Genomic DNA, 20,901 nt, shown 5'->3' with positions numbered 1-20,901 from the left:
AGCCCAAGGGCTAGAGAGACGGAAAAATTGGTAAAGTGCTTGTGTGCAAGCATGAGTGAGGGCCACAATTTTACCTCCAGGACCCAAGCAAAAGACTCTGGGTATGGTGGCATGAAGTTGTGATCCCAGCACATGGGAGAGACAGCAGGTGCCCAGAGTATGCTGGCCAGCAGGTTTACCCTTCTTGGTGAGTTCCAGGCCAGTGAGATATCCTGTCTCCAGAAAGCAAGGTGGATGGTATAGACGACACCTTGTCCTCTGACATCCACATACATGTCACACACCCTCTTGAGTGCCCATGTACACACATATACACATGAAGATAAGCAGATTATAACTGAGGCACCATGGTTAACACCTGTAAGCTCAGCACCGAGGAGGCTAAAGCAGGAGGTTGCCATCGTTTGAGGCTAACCTGGGCTACATAGTGAGTACCAGGCCAGTTGAGGCTACAACGTAAGGCGATGTCTAAAACAAAACAAAACAAAAAAGCAAGGAAAAGGGGTATAAGATCCTGCACCTGCTATCTACCTGCTTCCATATATACAGTCATTTATCCATTCACAAACCTTCAGCCCTCATCCTCCAGAATGCCCACATCCTCATTTACCCACAGTCAGCCTCCACCAGCACATCCACCCATGTTTTCAACATCTGCCTATGCAGTTCCCGTCTATCCACTTACCAGCATCAAATATCACCCATCTATCCATCTGTACATCCAGTTGTCCTATTTCCCTCCATTGATTCAACTGTCTATCCACTATCCGTTTGTCCATCCATCCATCCCTCCCTCTGTCCACCTATCGACCATCTTTCCTTCCAATTACTAACTACTCAAACGCCAGTATACCTGGCTATATATCCAGTCAACCACCCATCTTTCCTCTCCTCTATCTATGCCCATCCATCCACCCTGTGCCGAAGATTCCAGAAGTCAGGCTAATTTCCTGCAGCCGGACTCAGAGCACTTGGAGCCGACGCGCTGCCAACCCCACCCTCTTGCCATCCATCCGCTCTGTAGAGGCCACTGACCATTCTTGCGACTCCTGAGGGTCTCTGCCCAGTGTGTCCTGATCTACTGATTCACAACCCTGGACACTCTGAGCAAATTGAGGTCACCAAGATGAGCTATCTAGGACACTGCTCCCTGAATGCAAGCCGGGAGGGGCTTCCAGCCAGAAGACAAAGCCTTTGTCCCCATGGAAAACTTTTGCCCACTAACTTTTTGACCAATTATCGCCCCAACTGCCTTGGACTGTGCTTTGAGACACACATCACTTCCTTCCTTCCTAAAGGCAAACACAAGGTTAGCCTCCATTTCTTTTCAGATAAATCACTGAACTCACTGAGTGCTGCATGCCTACAATCCCAGCTGCTTGACAGAGGGAAGGAGAAAGAAAAGAAAAGGGGAGAGAACAGAGACGACTGCACTGGTGGACTATTTGCCTAGCATGTATGAGGCCCTGGGTTCAATCCCCCGTGCTGAAAAGAAAGGGAAAGAGGGTCTAAAGGTAGAGAACTCTCCCCGGGGGACCCAGCCCTGTAGGCCCCTCTAAGACCTTGCAGAGTATAGGGGAATGTTTTTAAGGATGTCCCCGGCAGAGTGCAGAGGGGCTGAGGAAAGCCACATGCTGACTCACAGTGAACAGTAACAAGGAACCGGTCCCGATCTTGACCTCCCGGCCAGAGTCCACAGCCTCTCAGGCTTGGCCTGTCTCAGACCTCAGATCTTCTCTAGGATGCATCCAGACTGTCCCCTCTTCCTGGAGGCCACCTACTCCCAGCTACCTTATCTGGTCTCCAAGCACAGCAAGACCTCCCTCTGACAGCCTTTGGGACTGTAGTCCTACATTGCAGAAGGTGCTGCTCATACTCAGTCAACAGGCCCAGAAGTGAGGCTGGTTGCCTGCTCCCAGGATCAGGGGTTCAGAGCTGACCCTCAAGCAACACCACCCTCTGATGCCCCCATCTCTTGCTGTACTTACCTTCCACAGAGGTCACTGATGCCCTTCCTTGCCTTCTGAGGACTCTTCCCAACACTATCTGAGGGTTCCAGCACCCAGACACCACCAGGTCACTGTTGATGGCTGTCGGCATCAACCAGGGCTAGGCTGACATCAGTGGAGGGCAAAGCCCTCCTCTTATCTGCCTGGGTGGGTGTTTCCACACACAGACTGCTGGGTGGCCCTTGTCTGAATTAGAGTTCCCTGAGGCTGGAGTCCTTAGAGCAGGCGGGGTCTGTTATGTGGTTCCAGTTGCTGGCCTGGCACTAGATACCACCCAGGGGTTTCATGCAAGCCAGTTTGTCTAGAACTCGCTATGTAGCCAAGGTTGACCTTGAACTTTTGATTCTTCTAGCTCCTGGGTATTTTTCAGGTGCATGCCACTATGCCTGGTTTATTTGGTACCAGGAATTGAGGCCAAGGTCTTTCTACATATTATACAAGAACTCTATCAAGTGAACTAGAGCCCCCCTCCCATGTTTGAAAGTGAGTCATTAAATGGATGATAGAGTCACCAGCTCAGATGGCAGACATGGCGTGGGATCTGGTTCCCTGGGACAAAGGCTGGTACAGAGGGCAGGTGAATAAATCATGAGGGGCCCACAGCAGGCCAGCAGGCCACAGCTGACCTCATTCTGGAAGTGAGGAGTAAGCAGTTGTGTGGTAAGTGGCTGGGGTGTGTCGAGGGGGAAGGGGGCTTTGTGGCACCTCCACCCTTGTTCCTTGAGAAGAACTTGCAGGTCAGTAGAGAGGTCCACACAGGAGGTGGGAGGCAGAAGTTGGAACACAGCTCTGGGCGGGGGAGGGTGAAGCAGGTGGTATGCTTTCCCAGCCTCTTGGAGCCATTCTGGGAAGGGAATGGTAGAAGAGTAGGAAAGGCAGACAGAGCAAGGTGAGAAAGAGCCTCCGAGAAACAATGAAAGGGGCTGAGGGGAGCAGACAGGCACTGAAGGGAGCAGAGAAAGGTAAGGGCACAGAGAGAGACCGTGAGGGCCTGAGGGACGTGGGGATGCTGCTGACCAAGACAGAGGTTGGAAGAAGCAAAGGCCACAGCAGATGGAGAGTGAGCAGGTCTGGAGAATGCTCACACCACCAGCCAGGGATGTGCAGGCAGGACATGGGAACAGAAAGAGGCCAGCCAGCTTGGGAACCTGGCCACCCGGGTCAGCAAGGAGCCCCAGGGTGCAGCCTGTAAACACTGGGAAGTGGTTAGGAAGAAGCTGGCGATTTCAAAGGTGTGCTATGGGAGGGGCAGTGGAAGAAGATAGAGACTTAGGGGAGTGGGGCTCGCTAAGCCCCAGAACCAGAGGGGAACCATACCCACAGCTTCCACTAAGCCACCTACCTACAGGCCAGGGAGCCCCAGCAGGAACAGAAAAGGCACCACGCCCATGTCCATGGCCCTGCCTGAGGGCCCGGCAGATGGAAGCCTTCCTGAAGGGGACTCCAGCCCATCCACAGACACTCCAGGACCCAGCCAGGACCTCGCCAGCCCTATTGCCCGCAGGCGGGCCCTCCTCCGTGAGCTGGAGGCCCAGGTGCAGGCTGCCTATGGACAGGTAAGGGGCAGGGACTGTCCTTTACTAAGGAGCCCCACATCCCAGCTGGACGAAAGACAGACCCAGGGCCAAGTCCACACGGAGATGACCAGACGGGTCAGGAGAGGTTAGGGGAGCCATCTCTGTTGATACTGAGGGATCAGTGCCCAGCGCTGACCCTTTATGCAAGGTGTTGAGCACTGGTCCAAGTCTAGGCTGAATGAGCACTGAACAGACACAAGGTCCTGGCGCAGAGACTTCACACTGACCCAAGGTAAAAGAAGGTAGCCACTTTCTCTGAGGACTTCATCCTTCGGGCCCCACTTGCCGCTCTGGGAGAGTTGGGATCCAGCTGGCCCAGGCACGGGGTGCCAGCTTCTTCCGTGGGGATCCAAGCGTACTTCTGAAGGTGCCGACTGGGGCGATTAGAGCGAGACTGAGAGGAGAAGGGATAGAGGGGGTGGGTATTCAGAAGACCCTCCCGAGGAAGTTACAGGAGGCTGTGGCTTCCAGCGGGGGCTTGACTCTGCGTACCACCCCCCCACCCGCAGAGATACTCAGAGATAATCCCGGATTGGATTAGGGCCCAAGCCCCGGGCCCAGGTCCCCCCGCCTGCCCACCCGCCCCTGATCTTGCCCACAAAACCCCAGGAAAATCCTCTCCAGCGCTCCCAGGCTGTCCGTGGAAAAGCAGGGGGCTGGCAGAATCCACAGCATCTTCCCTGGACTCAGGGCCTGGCATGGTTCAGGGACCCATGGGGAACTGTGCCAAGAGGCCCTGGAGCCGGGGGCCTAAGGTAGGAAGACAAAGGCCAGAAATCTGGGTGGCCCCATGTGTTGGGCAGATAGTAGTAGCCAGAGACTTGGGGGTACTGGGCTGGGTTAGAGATGGGTTGTGGTCTCCAGGGGAGATGGAGGGGGCATTCTGTATGCTTTCCTTAAAGGAGTTATTTTCCCGGGCACCCCCCCATGCCCGCCCCAAGCCTTGGCTGGGTCTCTCCTGCAAAGCTGATAGGCCAGTTGTTCATTCTTTGCAGGCCCTACTCTCTCAACCTTGGCCAGGTTTCCTCAATGACCTGGCAGAGGTCCTTACCTGTAAGGGGTGAGCCTTTCCAGCCTAGAGTGTTAATGGGTCTGTGTACTCCAAGGCTCCGCCTTCTCTGTCGGATGCTGTGTCCCAGAGAAAGGGGCCACTAAAGACAACGGGTTGGGGGAGAGGGGGCATTGCTCCAGCTCATGGCTGACTTTGCCACAGGAACGCTGGCAGTGGCCTAGAGCCCCCCTAGGGAGCTCCAGCCCCAGCCCTGGCCCCAGAGCTGAGGAGCAGGAGGCCACACAGGGCTACTCGGTGCTTGGCAGCCTGGTGGGGCCAGCCTGCATCTTCCTTCGACCCAGCATCGCCGCCACCCAGCTCGTATGTACAGTCACTCCTCTGCCAGCCCGCTGCCCTGCTCCCTTCGTCTCATTGCTCCCCATATAGGATGGAGAAGCTGGAGAGGATGTCAGAAGATAGACATAAAACCCCGGGGTGGGCCGCGGAGTAATAACTCCAGAAAAAGTGAAGAGTTCAGGGAGCCCTCAGAGCCATACCCAGGCATGGGCGTGGGTAGGCATCCAGAGCAACAGCCACCCAAGGGTTGGGGGTGCAGCCCAGTGGCAGAGCTCTTGCTTAGAGCAAGCCCAGGGTTACACCCTCAGCACTGCAAAAATAGAAAAGGAAGTACTTCCAAGGGGAAAATGGCTAGAGATGGCAAGGTCCTCAGGAGAGGGCCAGGGGACGAGACAGACTTGCAGTGACGTTGAGGCCAACTGGGTTGAGTATGAGGGTCTGTCTGACCCTGGCATCTATCTCTGTCAAAAGGAGCTATGTACCTCAGAAGACAGTGTGGGAAGAGAGGTTCTGGGGGTCTCCTGGCAGGTTGTATGGAAAGGGAACCCCAAGACACCCAGGCAGGTGTCTGACAGAATAAGGCACAGACCCTGGGTATGCTGTGGTGTGGGCTGGATGACAAACCCCAGCAAACAGAAGGAAGGTGCTGAAGCCGTGGGCCAAGGAATTCCTAAGCCATCTGTGTCCTGCAGGACCGGGAGCTGAGACCAGAGGAGATTGAAGGTAAAGGGTTCAAGGAGGGGCTAGTTGAGGTGGGGGCATGGATGGAGATTAGAAGAGGAGGTTTGGGACTGGGGCCTCTGTGGGGTTCAGGAGGGGTAAGAGTGAGACTGGACAGGGAGGGGTGGCAAACCCTCTCTTCTTCTGCTGCCAACACCTTGGTCTCAGTGACCACACTGGTCAAGGGCCTCTTTCATATTTGTCCATCTGGCTGACACTTCCTGGCTGCCCACTGTGGGCCTGGCCCCTCACTGAGAGCCAGGAAACACTGCTAATCAGGTAGATAAGGTCCCTACCTTCTGGAGATAGCTACAGTTGTATAAAGCACTCAAGGAAAACCAGTGCATGGGCTGGAGAGGAAGAAATGAGCAAGGAAGTCTTCCTGGAGTAGGTGCCGCTGAACTAGAGGCGGGGAGAATGTAGCCTTCTTGAGGTCATAGCTCTTCCTGTCTTTCCTCCCCTCCCCCTCTTCCTTCTCTTTTTAATGGACACATAGTAGATGCTTCTTTTTTTAACTTTTTATTTATTTATGTATCATTTTAGGTATCACTGCTCTGTCTGCATGTATTCCTGCAGGCCAGAGGAGGGAATCAGATCTCATTATAGATGGCTGTGAGACACCATGTGGTTGCTGGGAATTGAACTCAGGACCTCTGGATGAGCAGCCAGTGCTCTTAACCTCTGAGCCATCTCTCCAGCCCCCTAGTAGATGCTTCTTTTGTTTTCATGAGAGAACAAAATTTTAAGAGCAAAGACCCTAAGACAACAAATAGAAACTGAGACTTAAAACCAAGAAGGGACTGAAGCTCAGGGAGTAGAGGGGCTGGCCCTGCCTGGCAGCCAGGGAGGGTTTTGGGAAAAGACTAACCTCACTCTGCCCGGCAGAGCTGCAGGTCGCCTTCCAGGAGTTTGACCGAGACCGGGATGGCTACATCGGGTACCGGGAGCTGGGTGCCTGCATGCGGACGCTGGGCTATATGCCCACGGAGATGGAGCTCATTGAGATATCACAGCAAATCAGTATGTGCTTCAGACCCACCCCACTCCCATACTCCAACCCTGGGCCAGACATGTGGTAGCTGCATGGGCTGTTCCAAGATCCCAGGGCAAAACTGTCTTTAAATGGAGAGCTGCCTCCTAAGAATCTACTAGGAGAGTGGGGAGGATGGCATGACCCCCATTCCCCAATAAAGAGACTGAAGCTCAGAGAGGTGTGTCTCGGGTCACACATCAGGGGCTCAGGAAAGAACAGTGAGTCTTAAGAGCCTGGCTGAGGACAACTTCCACCAATGGCTGCAGATGATGCAGCCATTGGTATCCAGGGAGGAGAGCCCATCTAATGCCCTGAAGGAGGGGCCAGGGGCCAGAGGGAAGGCAGTGGTCTGGGGAAGGCAGGTCAGGTGCCAGGCCAGGGTCTTTAATGGATGGATGTACCTTCAGGTGGTGGGAAGGTGGATTTTGAAGATTTTGTGGAGCTGATGGGCCCCAAGCTGCTGGCAGAGACTGCAGACATGATTGGCGTGAGGGAGCTTCGAGACGCCTTCCGGGAGGTGCTCCTGGGGTGGAAGGAGTGGAGGGCGGGTGAGACTGGGGGGCTACAGGGAGTGAGAGCTGGGTGGATACAGGGCTCAGCCAGTGACTCCATGCCACCGTCAATGCTGTCACAGTTTGATACCAACGGAGATGGTTGTATTAGCGTTGGGGAGCTCCGGGCAGCCCTCAAGGCTCTGCTGGGGGAACGCCTCAGCCAGAGGGAGGTAGATGAGATACTCCAAGACATCGATCTCAATGGAGATGGTTTGGTTGACTTTGAAGGTAATGCCTCCCCTGCTTAGGAGCATGTTCCCTGGAAGATTCTAAAGCAGTAGTTCTCAACCTGTGGGTGGTGACCCCTTTGGGGTTGCATATCAGATATTTACATTAGTATTTATAGCAGTAGCAAAATTACAGTTATGAAGTAACAACAAAAATAATTCTGTGGTTGAGGGTCACCACAACGTGAGGAACTGTATTAAAGGGTCACTACATTAGGAAGGTTGAGAACTGCTATTCTAAACAGACCCTGGTTAAACATTATGGAGGATCAAGGAGGGAAGGCTGTTATACTCCCTACTGGTGAGAGAAGAAATTTGTGACAGGAAAACTGAAGTGCTTACTTAGGAAATGAAGTAGGGAGAGCCAAGATGGTAGTCTGGGCAGCTGAGGCCTGATTCACAAAAATCTTTGAAGGTCTCCTCAAGCACACTCTAGCCCACCCTCAGGCAGGTAGATCTGCCATCCCTAATGGGGTCAGGAGGGCAGACCTAAAACCTTGACTTTGTCCTGGCAGAATTTGTTCGGATGATGTCTCGATGAGCCTCTATAGAAAGAAGCTGGAGTGGACCAGCACAGAGGACCACAGCCTCTGAACCGCAGAGGATCCAATGTGTTCCTTGAAACTCATTATGTACAGGACTGTGTGACTCCTCCCCATCCCTGCCTGGACACAGTGCCCTCTCCTGTCGTCACCCCTTACCTCTCCCTAGCTCTCTGACAATAAAGCATATTCCAGCTTGTGGAGAAAGAGTTTTTCCCTACTGGCTCATCCCCTATTGGCTCATCATGTGACTCCAAAATTCGGCCCCTGGAACTTGACTTTCTAACCACAAGTCACCTCAATCGTGAGCTCCAGCGGGTATGGAGATCCCCTCTTCTTCTTCTCAGGATCCTGGGCCCAGCACAAAGCAAGTGCCAAAAGATATCTCTGAACTAGGCATGGTGGCACACGCCTTTAATCCTAGCACTCAGGAGACAGAGGCAGATGGATCTCTGTGAGTTCGAGGCCATCCTGGTCTACAAAGTGAGTTCCAGGCCAGCAAGGACTACCTAGGGAGACCTTGTCACAAAAACAAAACAGACATCTTTGGGCTGGTAAACACACACACACACACACACACACATGCACGCACACGCACGCACGCACGCACGCACGCATGCATGCATGCACACACACATGCACGCACACATCAGTGCTTCTGAGTTCTGAGCTTGAAGTTCCCAGGACAGAGCCTTTTTCCCACTCTGTCATACATGTATTACTGCCACGGGAGGGGCACTGCTCAGAGCGCAGCCTTCACCTTCCAGGAGGGTGGGAGCTGGCAGAAGGGTCCCCCAGGAGGCACCTCTGTCTAATAGCTGGGACTTCTTTCCCTCCGGGAGCCCCCAGAACTTCCTGAGCACAGTGGGAAGGGCATGCGACTGGCCAGCCCTGCTAAATTCAAGGCCCGACTAAGACAGTCTGTGTTGGGGCCTTTTGGGTCAGCATAGAGCGTAGTGCCTGCCTAGCAGGAATCAGGGCCTTCCTGCCTTAACTAGCTGCTTGTCCTTTTCTTTACTACTACCTCTAACCTAAATCTCCACTCTACTAGAGACAATCTCCACACAGAGCCTTCACAGCCCCTCTTCTAGCCCTTGGATTCTGGGAAGCTGTGGGTTTCCAGCCATTCCTGTTTTTGGTTTTGGGGTATTTTTGTTGTTGTTGTTTAGTTGGTTGTTTTTTATTTTTGTGTATGTGTGTTTTTTGTTTGTTTTTCTGAGACAGGGTTTCTCTGTGTAGCCACCGCTGTCCTGGAACTAGCTCTTGTAGACCAGGCTGGCCTTGGACTCACAGAGATCCGCCTGCCTCTGCCTCCTGAGTGCTGGGATTAAAGGCGTGTGCCACCACTCTGCTTGTAGAGGCATTTTAATTTAACACTCTCAGGTCTAGAAGCCCAAGATCAAGATTCAGGCAAAGGTAGGAGGCAGTGACGCACCCATAACCAGCACTTGGGAGGCAGAGGCAGGAGGATCTCTGTGAGTTCGAGGTCAGCCTGGTCTACAGAGCAAGTTCTAGGGCAAGACTACATAGAGAGTCTCCAATGATGATAACAATGAGGAGGGGAGTAGTTGGAAAGACATCGGCAGCCAACCTCTGACTCACACACAAGAAATAAAATGTCTAGGAGCTGGGGCCACACTGGTCCTCACAAGGCGGTCTCAGGTGGAGTATGCAGGCGGCCCTAGTGCCCTGAGCAGCAGCTGAATCAGGACTCTGAGGTGCCAGGGTTGGCTTCAGCAGCTTCAGCACCACCCATTTTGCGGATCCCAAGTAATCCTTAATCCTCAATTAAGTGATCCCTACTGCCAAGCCTGCAGCCCCAGTCCCATGGCTTTTTGGCTTTTTCAGAAGCTGACACAGATGGCATCCCCCATGAGAAGATGTCTCTGCAGGAGCTGGAGGTGGTAACCACCACAATTGAGGGGAAAGAAAGCAGGGTCTGCTGCCCACTGTCCTCCAAGCCCCGCCCAAGCCTCTGTGGGTGGTGGCGAAGGCCACCAGAGACTGTCTTAGTCACAGTGTATCTGCTGACACTGAAAATGCCCATGGATCCCCAGAGGTCATGTGCACCCCACCACTACCACAAAAAGGCCTCAGGTACAGATGTACTAAAGATCCCAGCTGGAGTGGGTCAGGGCCAGGAAGGGAGCCAAAGGTAGGCCTATGATGTGGGGGCCTGCATGTGAGCCTGGGTTTCCCACTTGCTTGCTAATTTATGCTTTGCTGGAAACATGCTCACTGCCTGACTCCCAGGGCTCAGGTGTTCTGTGGCCTTTGGCCTTCCAGATTCAACTCAGCTCCAGGTCAGCAATGGAGCCTCCTAAGGTGGCTCTCTTTCTATACCTGTGAAACAACTAGATTTTCTGCTTTCTTCCTGTGCTCCGTTGACTTCCCAGATGATTTTTTTTTTGTGGTGGGGGCTGTTTTGACAGGGCTTCTCTGTGTAGGCCTGGCTGTTCTGGAACTCACTTGTGTAGGCCAGCATGGCCTTGAACTCAGATATTCACTTACCTCTGCCTCCTGAATGGTGAGATTAAAGACTTGCACCACCCCCACCCCACTAGATGAACTTTTAAAATTTATGCACACTAAAGTCTGCTCATTGACAAATATTCAATGTCTTCTAGTTGCCCTGATAGAATCATATGAAATGGTTTCATTCTCCTAAAAAACACTGCCTAGACTTGCTAACCCTGCCCCACCTCCAGACCCTTCATCGATCCCCTGACAGCTAGCACACTGTGCAATCAGATTCATCCATGCTGTAGCTCTTTCAGGCATTTCTTTCACTTAGCACCAGGCACTTAAGATGTATCTGTGCCATTGTATGGGCTGGAGAAATGGCTCAGCAGCTAAAAGCCTCCACTGGCTGCTCCTGCTCCTCTAGAGGATCCAGGTTCAATTCCCAGCACTCACATGGAGGCTCACAGGGGTCTGCAACTTCAGTTTCATACCCTCTTTTGGCCTCAGAGGGCATTAGGCATGCTTGTGGTGCATAGACATACATGTAGGCCAAAACCAGTAAATATAAAATTATAATTAGCATTAGAAAGATTTATCTGTATCTTTTTTTTTGGGGGGGGGGTTGAGACAGCGTTTCTCTGTGGCTTTGGAAACTGTCCTGGAACTAGCTCTTGTAGACCAGGCTGGTCTCAAATTTGCAGAGATCCGCCTGCCTCTGCCTCCCGATTGCTGGGACTAAAGGCATGTGCCACCACTGCCCAGCTTATCTATATCATTTTATGCTAGATATATGATTTCTATTTGTTGCTGAACAATATTCCATATTCTATTGTACGGATATAACACAGTTAATACATCTAGCCACAGAGGTCTCTATGTACCTCTGGCTATCCTGGAACTTTCTTCTTCTTTTTGTTTTGTTATTTATTTATTTATTTATTTATTTATTTATTTATTTGTTTGTTTGTTTGTTTATTTTAGACAAGGCTTCTCTGTGTAACAGTCCTGGGCTGTCCTGATACTCTAGTTGTGGACCAGGCTGGTCTTGAATTTACAGAGATCCACCTGCCTCTGCTTCCCAAGTGCTGGGATTAATAGCATGAGCCACTAATCCCAGCTATTCCTATTCATTTATTGAAAGGTGCTATAGTTTGTAAATTATTTCTGAGGCAAAGTTTGGCTATATAGCCCAGTCTGGCCTCCAACCCATGGCAATGGTCCCCAGTCTTTTGCCAAGCTCTGGGATTACAGAAGTATACTACACACCACCTCTAATGCTTGAATCTGAATGTTCACCCCCACAAAAAAGGCCATGTGTCTGTGTGTCTGTTGAAGGTTTGGCTCCCTGAGCTTGGCACTGCTCACCAGGAGTGATGGGAACTCTAGGATGTGGGGACCCCTAAGATGAGGTCACTGGGCACTGTTCTTTTTTTTTTTTTAATAAAATTTCCTTATTGATTCTTTGGGAATGTCACATCATGCATCTTAATTCTGCTCACCTCCCAGTTCCCCCCATTTCCTCCCCTAACCTCTGCAGCACTCCCCACAAAGAAAAATTTTAAAAGTCAAACCATTTCAAATCAGGTAGATGTTAGTGTGGGCCAACCCAGGGCCACTGGGCTACTAGCCTCAGGTGTGAGGAGGAGGGGAGTCAGTTCCCCTATGCCCGTGCCATTTGGGTCAGTTCTCCCTCGCCCACGGAGAGAGGTGAGGCCATTTCTTCCAAGTGTGGAGCCAGCTCCCTTGTGACAGGGCCAGTTCCCTTGCTGCAGTGTCCAGCAAGAGTCAAGGCCGGTTTTCCCTGGGCCAATGAAGGGCAGGGCTGGCTCAGCAGGACCCTCTGATTTCATCACACATGGTTCCTATGTCCCCCTGAAGTGGCACAGGCCACAGACATCAACACAGACCCCAGTTGCAGCTGGACAGTGCACTCAGACATGGCCCCTGGCAGCCGCTTGGGCCTGCATGGTACCATGGCCCCATGTGGCAGCACAGGTCACCCATGTTAGCATGGCTCCAGGTGGCCCTTGGACACATGCCCCTGGCTGTGGTAGGACCATGGGCCCAGATATGTGGGCACTGTTCTTGAAGGGGACAGTTCCTGAGCAACCCAGATCCCGGCTCTTTCTCTTCGTCCATTTTCCATTCTCAACCTATGAAGTGAACAGGTATCCTCTGGCATAGGCCCCACCCAGGGTTGTACCACTAGAACTGAAACCAGAAACCATGGAACACACTAAGCCTCCCTCCTGTCAGAGCCATGGAAAGCTGACTCTCATGAAGTACATTTGCACTGGTGGAGGTCATGAACTGCCACATGTTTTTGGGGGAACAGACATTTTCAAATCACCTGGGTTAACACCCAGAAATGCATTCTGTGGGTCATGTGGTCCGACTGTAATTTTGGAAGGAGCTGCCACAGTGTACTTCTGCAGAGTGAGGCTGTGCTACTCTGCTTACCCACCAACTGCGCAGGAGGCCTCTGCTGCTGCTGCTAACTGGTAAGGGTCGATTCTCTAACAAGGGTGGAGGTGTCTCCTTGATCGTCCATTTTTTAAAAAACTTTCTGCTATAAAACTTTACATGACTAGAGCTGGGCGTTGGTGGCGCACGCCTTTAATCCCAGCACTCGGGAGGCAGAGGCAGGTGGATCTCTGTGAGTTCGAGGCCAGCCTGGTCTACAGAGCTAGTTCCAGGACAGCCTCTAAAACAATACAGAGAAGAAACCCTGTCTTGAAAAAACCAAAAAAAAAAAAAAAAAAAAAAAAAAAAACCAAAAAACTTTACATGACTAGGTGGCAGTGTTGCACACCTTTAATTCCAGTACTCCAGATGCAGGCTGATCTCTGTGAGTTTAAGGCCAGCCTGGTCTCCAGAGCAAGTTCCAGGACAACAAAGGCTTCATAGAGAAACCCAGTCTCAATCAAACAACCAAACAACAAACAAACAAAAAGCCTTTACAAACATGCTGTGTGTTATGAGCCTAGCCTTTAACGGCTGAGTCAACTCTCCAGCCCTAAATCTTTACAAGCATAAAATGGGGAGAAATATACAGAAATATAAACTGGAACCAGAAAAATGACTCAGTGGGTAAAGCTGCTTCCTGCCAAACCTGACTGACTGAGTTTGTTCTTTGGGACCCGTAAGGTAGAAGAAGTGAACAACTACCAGTGTCCCTCAAGCTGTCTTCCAGCCACACATGCCCCGTGGCACACACACCCACACACACAAGTAAATGAGAAAAACATGATTTTAAAAAAATTTTGAGCCGGTCAGTGGTGGCACCCACCTTTAATTCCAGCACTTAGGAGGCAGAGGCAGGCAGATCTCTGTGAGTTTGAGGCTAGCTTGGTCTACAAAGCTACACAGAAAAACTCTGTCTCGAAAAAATTTTTTTTAATTTGAAAGGGACTGGAGAGATGGTTCAGTGATAAGAGTGCCCATTGCTTCAGAGGACCTGAGTTCAATCCCCAGCACCATGCTTGATGGCTCATAACTACCTGGAACTCTAACTCCAGGGGATCTGACAGCCTCTTCTGGCCTCCTCAGGTACCTGTGCACACCTGCACACACCTACACAGACACACACACACACCTGCCTCACCTGCACATACTCACACAGACACACACGCAAATGCTTTACCTGTACATTCCCACACACAGACGCATACACACCTGCCTCACCTGCACATACTCACACAGACACACACATAATTAAAAACAGAAACTTTTTAAAATTTATTCAGGTGGTGATGGTGTGCATGCCTTTAATCCCAGAACTTGGGAGGCAGAGGCAGATGGATCTCTGAGTTCAAGGTCAGTCTGGTCTACAAAGTGAATTCCAGGATGGCCAGGACTGTTATACAGGGAAACCCTGTCTCAAAAACAACAACAAGAAGAAAGGAAATACAGTGGTAACTACTAATATAAAGTTACTAATATAAATGGTTGAGAGATGAAGTTTTCAGGCTCTGATCTGGAGGCTATTGTATTGGAAGGTTCCAAAAATGCTCAGGTAAACAATGACTCACACATGTAATCTAAGCTTTTAAGAGGTTTAGGCAGAGCCGGGCGTTGGCGGCACACGCCTTTAATCCCAGCACTTGGGAAGCAGAGGCAGGCGGATCTCTGTGAGTTCGAGACCAGCCTGGTCTACAAGAGCTAGTTCCAGGACAGCCTCCAAAGCCACAGAGAAACCCTGTCTCGAAAAAACAAAAAACAAAAAACAAACAAAAAAAAAGAGGCTTAGGCAGAAGGACTTCTAGGAGTTCAAGTCTTTTGCTATATAACTCAAGCTTGTCTCAAAAACAGTTGAGTGGTGGTGGCATACATCTTAGAGGCAGGCAGATCTTCATGAGTTCTAGGCCAGCTTTGTCTACCCAGTGAGTTCCAGGACAGCCAGAGCTACACAAACAAGCACAAACCCTGAGGGCTGAGTGTGGTGATACATTATTTATGATTTATTAAAATTTGCCTGAGGATTCAGAAAGCAAAGTCAGTCACAAGCCATAGAAGCCAGACACACACCTTTAATCCCAGGACTCAGGATTAAGAGGTAGATGGATCTCTGTTAGTTCAAGGCCACACTGACTACATGAAATTGATCCAGTGCTAAGGAGAAACAGCTTACACAAAGATGGCCTCAGCACTTGGGATCACACACCTTTAATCCCAGGACTCATGAGAGGTATTTAAGATAGGAACAGGTTTCAGAGTTGATATTCATTCTCCAGCCACATTGAGGAGAAGATGCAGTCTGAGGTTTGGTAGAGCCAGGATCACCTTTCAGTCTGAGGTAGAGTAAGAGCTAGTGGCCGGCTGCTTTGCTTTTCTGATCTTCAGCTTGAAGTTTGAACCCCAATATCTGTCTCTGGGTCTTTATGGTGTGACACTGGGGAGGTGCTTCAGTGGGCAAGAGTGCTTATTCTGCAAACATAAGGACCTGAGGTAGAATCACTAGGTAACTACCCATGTAAAACCCAGGCAGGGTTAAGTGTTCCTGTAACCCCAAAATTTAGGGGGCAGCTCAGGGACAGGTGGATCCTGAGAAGTCCCTAGCCAGCAAGGCTAGGTGAAATATGAGTTTCTGATTAAATGACACACCTGTTATGGTAGAAGTTCCATCCAACCTCCCCTCCCCTATCTCCTTCCAAACCCTGCTGCATCTCATAAAGCCCGCCAAATGATGACCCCCTCCCCCAGAGATGCTCAAGACCACTCCCACAGGGTATTTAAACTGCCCCCCAAAAAACAGACTAGTAATTTTCTGGTCTTTCTTTCCCATCTCCTCTCTGGGGGGCTAGAAGGCCACCCAGGAGCGTTGTATTCATTAAACATGGGGTTTCTAATTTGGTTTGATTTGGTCTGATTTGGATTGCTGCATTAGTGGAGAGGCTTATCAGGGTGCAGAAACTTTTCAACACACTGTCTCAATGAGGCAAACAACAATGGAGAAGACACCAGGCATTCTTCTCTGGCCTCCTCAAATATGTACATGGATTTGAGCGTGTCACATACACGCACGCGCGCGCGCACACACATGCATGCTTCCAGTCCTGGGGAAGGATTCCATTGACAAACTGGCCAAGGGGTCTTCATTGTCTTCCCCCAAGTGAGCCGAGTCTGCTCTTTGGGTAGGCCACATCTGTCTGCTCTAACATCTCTCAGACATTGTGTTCCTCAGTGAGGACCCACTCTCTAAGAGGAGGAACATCTAAAATTGCTGTGGTACAGAGTTCAGCCCCACTGTCACTCCCCCAAACATAGATGGTAAAGACTGAATGTTTGTGTGTTTTATTAAATTCATATGCTGAGCCCTTAGTCCCCATTGTGGCAGAATCTGGAGGTAGGTCTCTGAGAAAGTAGTTAAAATTAAATGAGGTCAAAGGGCAGGGCTCTTATCTAGAAACACTGTGTGAAGCCAGGAAGAAAGCTCACACCAGGAACCCAAGAGGCTGGTACCCTGACCTCAGATTTTTAGCCCCTAAGCTGTGCAAAAATAATCTGTGATTTAAACTACTCAGCCCATGGCATTTTATTTTGTTTGGATATTACTCAGCCCCAACTGATGAACATATGGAGCAATGGAGAAAGCAGGAAGGCTTAAGGTTTGAAAGGAGGGGACTGGGACATTCATAAGAAAACATTTTACAGTAGCTCTTCACACACCCCACCCATCTACTGGTCTTTTTCCACAGTGCAGGCTTGCTGACGAATTTAGGAGCAGATCTTGGCTAATCTGACCAGGACTTTCACGTTTTATTTTTTGAGACAGGATCTGTGTAACCAGGCTGGCACTGAATTCATGATCCTCCAGCCTCAGTTGAGGTTACAAGCATTCACCACCATTCCCAGCCCTTATTTTAATTATGTATTAGAGAATTCTGAAGAGACGTTGATTAAATGCCATTGTTTTTAATTTGAGGTTTTGGGGGAGTTGTTTTGTTGGTCGATTTTTTTTGTTTCATTTTGTTCTTCAAGACAGGGTTTCTCTGTGTAGCCCTGGATATCCTGGAATTCACTTTGTAGACCAGGCTGGCCCTGAACTCAAAGCTCTGCCTGCCTCTTCCTCCTGATTGCTGGGATTAAAGGCACATACCACCATGCCTAGCTGGTTTCTTTTTTAAAGGTCTTAAAATAGAGATTTATTTAGCTGGGAGTTTGGGTGCGTGCCTTTAATCTGAATGCTCACGAGGCTGAGAGGATCTCTGTGAGGCCAATCTGGTCTACGTAACAAGTTCCAGGTTAGCCAGAGCTAAATAGTGAGAACCTCTCTCTCTAAAAGAAAAAAAAAGAAGAAAGTTTTATTTTTATGTCTAGCCTGTAAGCATGCTTGTGTACTACATGTTTGCTCGGTGCTCACTACAGAAAGAGGCATTGGGTCCACTGGAAATGCAGTTACAGGTGGTTAATACTTGTGTGAATGCTGAGATTTTAACCTGGGTCCTCTGGAAGAGCAGCCAGTGCTCTTAACTACTGAGATAGCTCTCAGCATCTTATCTGAGGTTTGTAAAGGAGCAAGTTGGGGACTGAAGAGATGGCTCAGCAGTTCTGCAGACACACACGCAGGCAAAACACTCATATACATAAAATATTTTTAAATTTAAGAAGGATCCATTTAAACGAACTAGGACTAGATGGTCAGACAGCTATAAATTTCATTCGTGGATGAAGTTAGAAGAATGGATAGAGCAATCAGCTCAGCTGGGGCCTACTCTGCCCACTTTCTAGTTGACTTTCCAGGGATTACTGTTTCCATGTTTCAGATGGGGGAAACTGAGGTATATTAAGGCAAGAAACTGTGTGCCATGTGCTTGTAATGCCTAACATTTGGGAGGTGGAGGGTCAGGAGTCATCCTCACCTATACAGTGAGTTCGAGGTCAGACTGGGCTGCTTGACACCTCGCCTCAATCCCACCCAACCCTCCAAAAGGAGAGCCCAGGGAAGTAACCGCTAACGAGGGACTAAGATTCCAACCAACAGCCTCGACTCAGTTTCTGCTCTTGTCCCAAAGCAGTTCTTGATGCCAGGACGCACTGTCATTGTCTGTGGAGGAAGTGAGGGACTTAGGGTGCAGGTCTCGAGCGGTATCCTTGGCTGCCTAGACCTAAGACTCAAACCAACCCAGAGAAAAGGGTAGTTATGACTTTGGTAAGGGACCCGTTGCCATGGGAACAAATGAAGGCCTGAGGCGCGCGCATGCGCACAGTCAGAAAGGGGGGGCGCTGAACCGGTGAAAGGTGACGTAGAGCGCCCGGGGTGGGGCGGAGGGCTCTCACTGTAGGAGCTGCAGCCTTTGGTGTCCATAGCAGAGAGAAGGTGCGAGACGGTTGGGGACGGAGTGTGTCCGGCGCCTAGCCACACACCACCGGAGCGAACCGCGAGGACCACACTAGCCCCGCGGCCGAGGCTCCGCCTCTCGGACCTCGGGACTAATCGGATTGAAAGCGCGCCGGGCCCGGGCCCCGAACTCGCCAATTGAGGAGGCCGTCAGTCACCGCCCAATCCGGGGTAGACAGGTGCGAGGTCCGGAAGGTGAAAGCCAATCGGCAGCGGTTGCGGCCTGCGGGGCTGGACTCAGCCAATGAGGAGGCTCGAGTGACAGCTGAGAGCGCCAATCGAGAGTGAGGATCGGTCTTGCCCGCCCGCCCTTCCGGCCGGAGCTCTATTTACCAGGGGCGTGCAGCTTGCTTGCCAATCAGAGTACGGCTGAGCGGCCGGACAGCCAACCCCGGAGGAGCGGCCGGCTGGCGGCCGCCGCACCCAGAGTTGGGATGTCCTACAAACCCATCGCGCCCGCCCCCAGCAGTACCCCCGGCTCCAGCACCCCCGGGCCAGGCACCCCGGTCCCTACAGGTGAGGCTCCAACTCCACCCTTGCTCCCCTTGTCCGGGCAGTCGAGGTCTTGAAGAGAAACGGCTCGAGTTTTGCAATACTAGGCCTGCTAGGCGAGCCTTGCTCAGCCTCAGTTTGCTGGCCTGAGAAGTGGGCGTGGTCACGTAGAGATTGTAGGTGGAGCGCAGGGGGAGGAGTGTGTCTCTGAAGTTGTTCAGTGTGGAGTGAAGAAGCATGCCTTTGGAGGTAGGCAGGGAACGGTCCAGGGCTAGGAAAGCGGTGATGAGACCCTTGCTGCACTCTGACCTCATACTCGTGCATTTGCAGCCGGAAGTGTCCCGTCGCCGTCGGGCTCAGTGCCAGGAGCTGCAGCACCTTTCAGACCACTGTTTAACGACTTTGGACCGCCCTCCATGGGGTATGTACAGGTGAGTGTGGCCAAGAGCTGGCTTATGGATGAGGACCGGAGGTCCCCGCGGGGTCTGAGGTCACGTCTCTGTTTTCTTTTGACACAGGCGATGAAGCCACCCGGTTCCCAGGGCTCTCAGAGCACCTACACGGACTTGCTGTCCGTCATAGAAGAGATGGGAAAAGAGATCCGGCCCACCTATGCTGGCAGCAAGAGTGCCATGGAGCGCCTGAAGAGAGGTGAGCAGAGCCACAGGCCCACCCTCGCTCTGCCCAGGACTCAGACACCGGAAGCTAAGACATTTCATTAAGGAGGGAGGCTGTCTGGGCCAGCCTAGGTTGAGCCAGAACCTCTATCCCGACAGGTGTTTCAAAATGAACTTGAGTCGGTTTCCAAGAAAGTGCCTGGGAACTCAGGGTGATTGTGAGGGTTCGTAGACTCTTAATCCAGCCGCATTAGATTAGAGGTGCTCTTGCTGAACCACGAAGTGGGGGCGGGGAGTGGTGGCTGTGGAGGTTGCTGAGACCCTGTCTGTTACCTCCCTGTCCTCATCCCTCCTCAGGCATCATCCATGCCCGGGCACTGGTCAGAGAGTGCTTGGCAGAGACAGAACGCAACGCCCGCACGTAACAGGAAGCACCTTGGCCTTTTTGTCGGGACCTTTCCGGCCACTGCAGAGCACCTGCTTCTCCTTGGCCTTCACCCCAAGTTGCTTCCTATCCTGAGCTTCCTCCAGGAACCAGGTAGCAGATCTTCCTCTGGTTGGGCTCTGCTCTCTGCAGGAGTGAGCAGGCCCCCCGGGAGTCCCACCCATGACCTGCTCACAATGCCGACCCAACTGCAGCTTCCTCTCTGTGCCCCCATCGCACTTACTTCTTAACTCTTAGTCCAGGCCTCCTCCCCCCCCCCACGGGAGTGCAGAAAGTCTCCTGGCTCGCCTCTGGGGCCACAGCCGACTCTTTTTTTGGTGTGTCTTTTACTAAATACGCCCTTTTTATATAAATAAAAGATGATTTGGAGTCGTTCTCTCAGCTCTGAGCCTTTCTGTCCTCTGGGGAAGCCTGAGTGAGCCAGGAAGGGGGGGGAGGGCAGAGCAGGAATCAGGGCGGGTCTTGAACCTAGCTTTGCCTTCTCACCCACTCGGTGCCTTCCAGCTGAGGGATAGTTGAAAGGCCAGGACACCGGTGGTGAGAAACCCTGCATCGTGTGGTGCCACTAGGGGGCAGCGCAGGGCCTTGGCTGCCTTCACAGCTGGAGGCACTGTTGGACTGCCACAGCCTGGAGGGCCCTTCCCCTGGTTTGGCAGGCATGCCTGGCAGGGTAGAAATACCAGTTCACTTAAGTCTCTCCTTTGAATGCCCTAATGCCCTATACTACCCTCTGCTCTACATTGTCCTTGGAAGACTCCCCGGGTCTCTTAACTTCTCGGGGAGACAGATGTTCCCTTCCCCCAGCACCTTGACTTGATGCTGCTATCCGATGTCCGTACAACTTCCACCAGGCTGGATGTGGCTCCATGAGCCAGCCTGGGTGTCTTGGCCTTTGTACAGAGTCGGGGCAACTCAGATGGGTGGTCAAATTTGAGAACCCAGCAGCCGTAAGTAGGGAAGGACTTGGGCTCTATTAAGAGGATGGCCCAGAGAAGTGTAGTCACAGAGCCCTCCACCTGGGATTGTAGCTGAGT

The 20,901-nt window shown here is 51.5% G+C and overlaps 2 protein-coding genes across 6 annotated transcripts; both read left to right on the top strand.

The window, feature by feature from the left end:
- Nucleotides 1-660: 660 nt before the first annotated feature.
- On the top strand, nt 661-8,211 carry Cabp2 (calcium binding protein 2). 4 transcript variants are annotated; one of them, XM_040732778.1, is made up of 8 exons: nt 661-671; nt 4,904-4,958; nt 5,627-5,657; nt 6,540-6,674; nt 6,760-6,768; nt 7,095-7,204; nt 7,322-7,469; nt 7,984-8,211. In XM_040732778.1, exons 1-8 carry the CDS (start codon nt 661-663, stop codon nt 8,007-8,009), a joined length of 525 nt encoding a protein of 174 aa, XP_040588712.1. In that variant the 3' UTR covers nt 8,010-8,211. The 4 variants fall into 4 exon arrangements, with proteins under 4 accessions (XP_040588712.1, XP_005064143.1, XP_040588704.1 ...); XM_040732770.1 differs by lacking the exons at nt 661-671; nt 6,760-6,768 and adding an exon at nt 4,285-4,341 and having other exon boundaries at nt 4,800-4,958; XM_005064086.4 differs by lacking the exons at nt 661-671; nt 4,904-4,958; nt 6,760-6,768 and adding an exon at nt 3,018-3,565.
- Nucleotides 8,212-18,299: 10,088 nt separating this feature from the next.
- Cdk2ap2 (cyclin dependent kinase 2 associated protein 2) lies at nt 18,300-20,248 on the top strand. 2 transcript variants are annotated; one of them, XM_005064084.4, is made up of 4 exons: nt 18,300-18,829; nt 19,136-19,236; nt 19,324-19,456; nt 19,780-20,248. In XM_005064084.4, the coding sequence occupies exons 1-4, from the start codon at nt 18,748-18,750 to the stop codon at nt 19,845-19,847; spliced, it is 384 nt and encodes a 127-aa protein (XP_005064141.1). In that variant the 5' UTR covers nt 18,300-18,747; the 3' UTR covers nt 19,848-20,248. The 2 variants fall into 2 exon arrangements, with proteins under 2 accessions (XP_005064141.1, XP_040606223.1); XM_040750289.1 differs by lacking the exon at nt 18,300-18,829 and adding an exon at nt 19,036-19,054.
- Nucleotides 20,249-20,901: the final 653 nt, after the last annotated feature.

This window comes from Mesocricetus auratus, unplaced genomic scaffold (genome assembly GCF_017639785.1).
Source record: "Mesocricetus auratus isolate SY011 unplaced genomic scaffold, BCM_Maur_2.0 Super-Scaffold_4256, whole genome shotgun sequence".
NCBI lineage: Eukaryota > Metazoa > Chordata > Mammalia > Rodentia > Cricetidae > Mesocricetus > Mesocricetus auratus.
The sequence above is the reverse complement of the archived record's forward strand: the minus strand, read 5'-3'. Positions and strand labels throughout refer to the sequence as shown.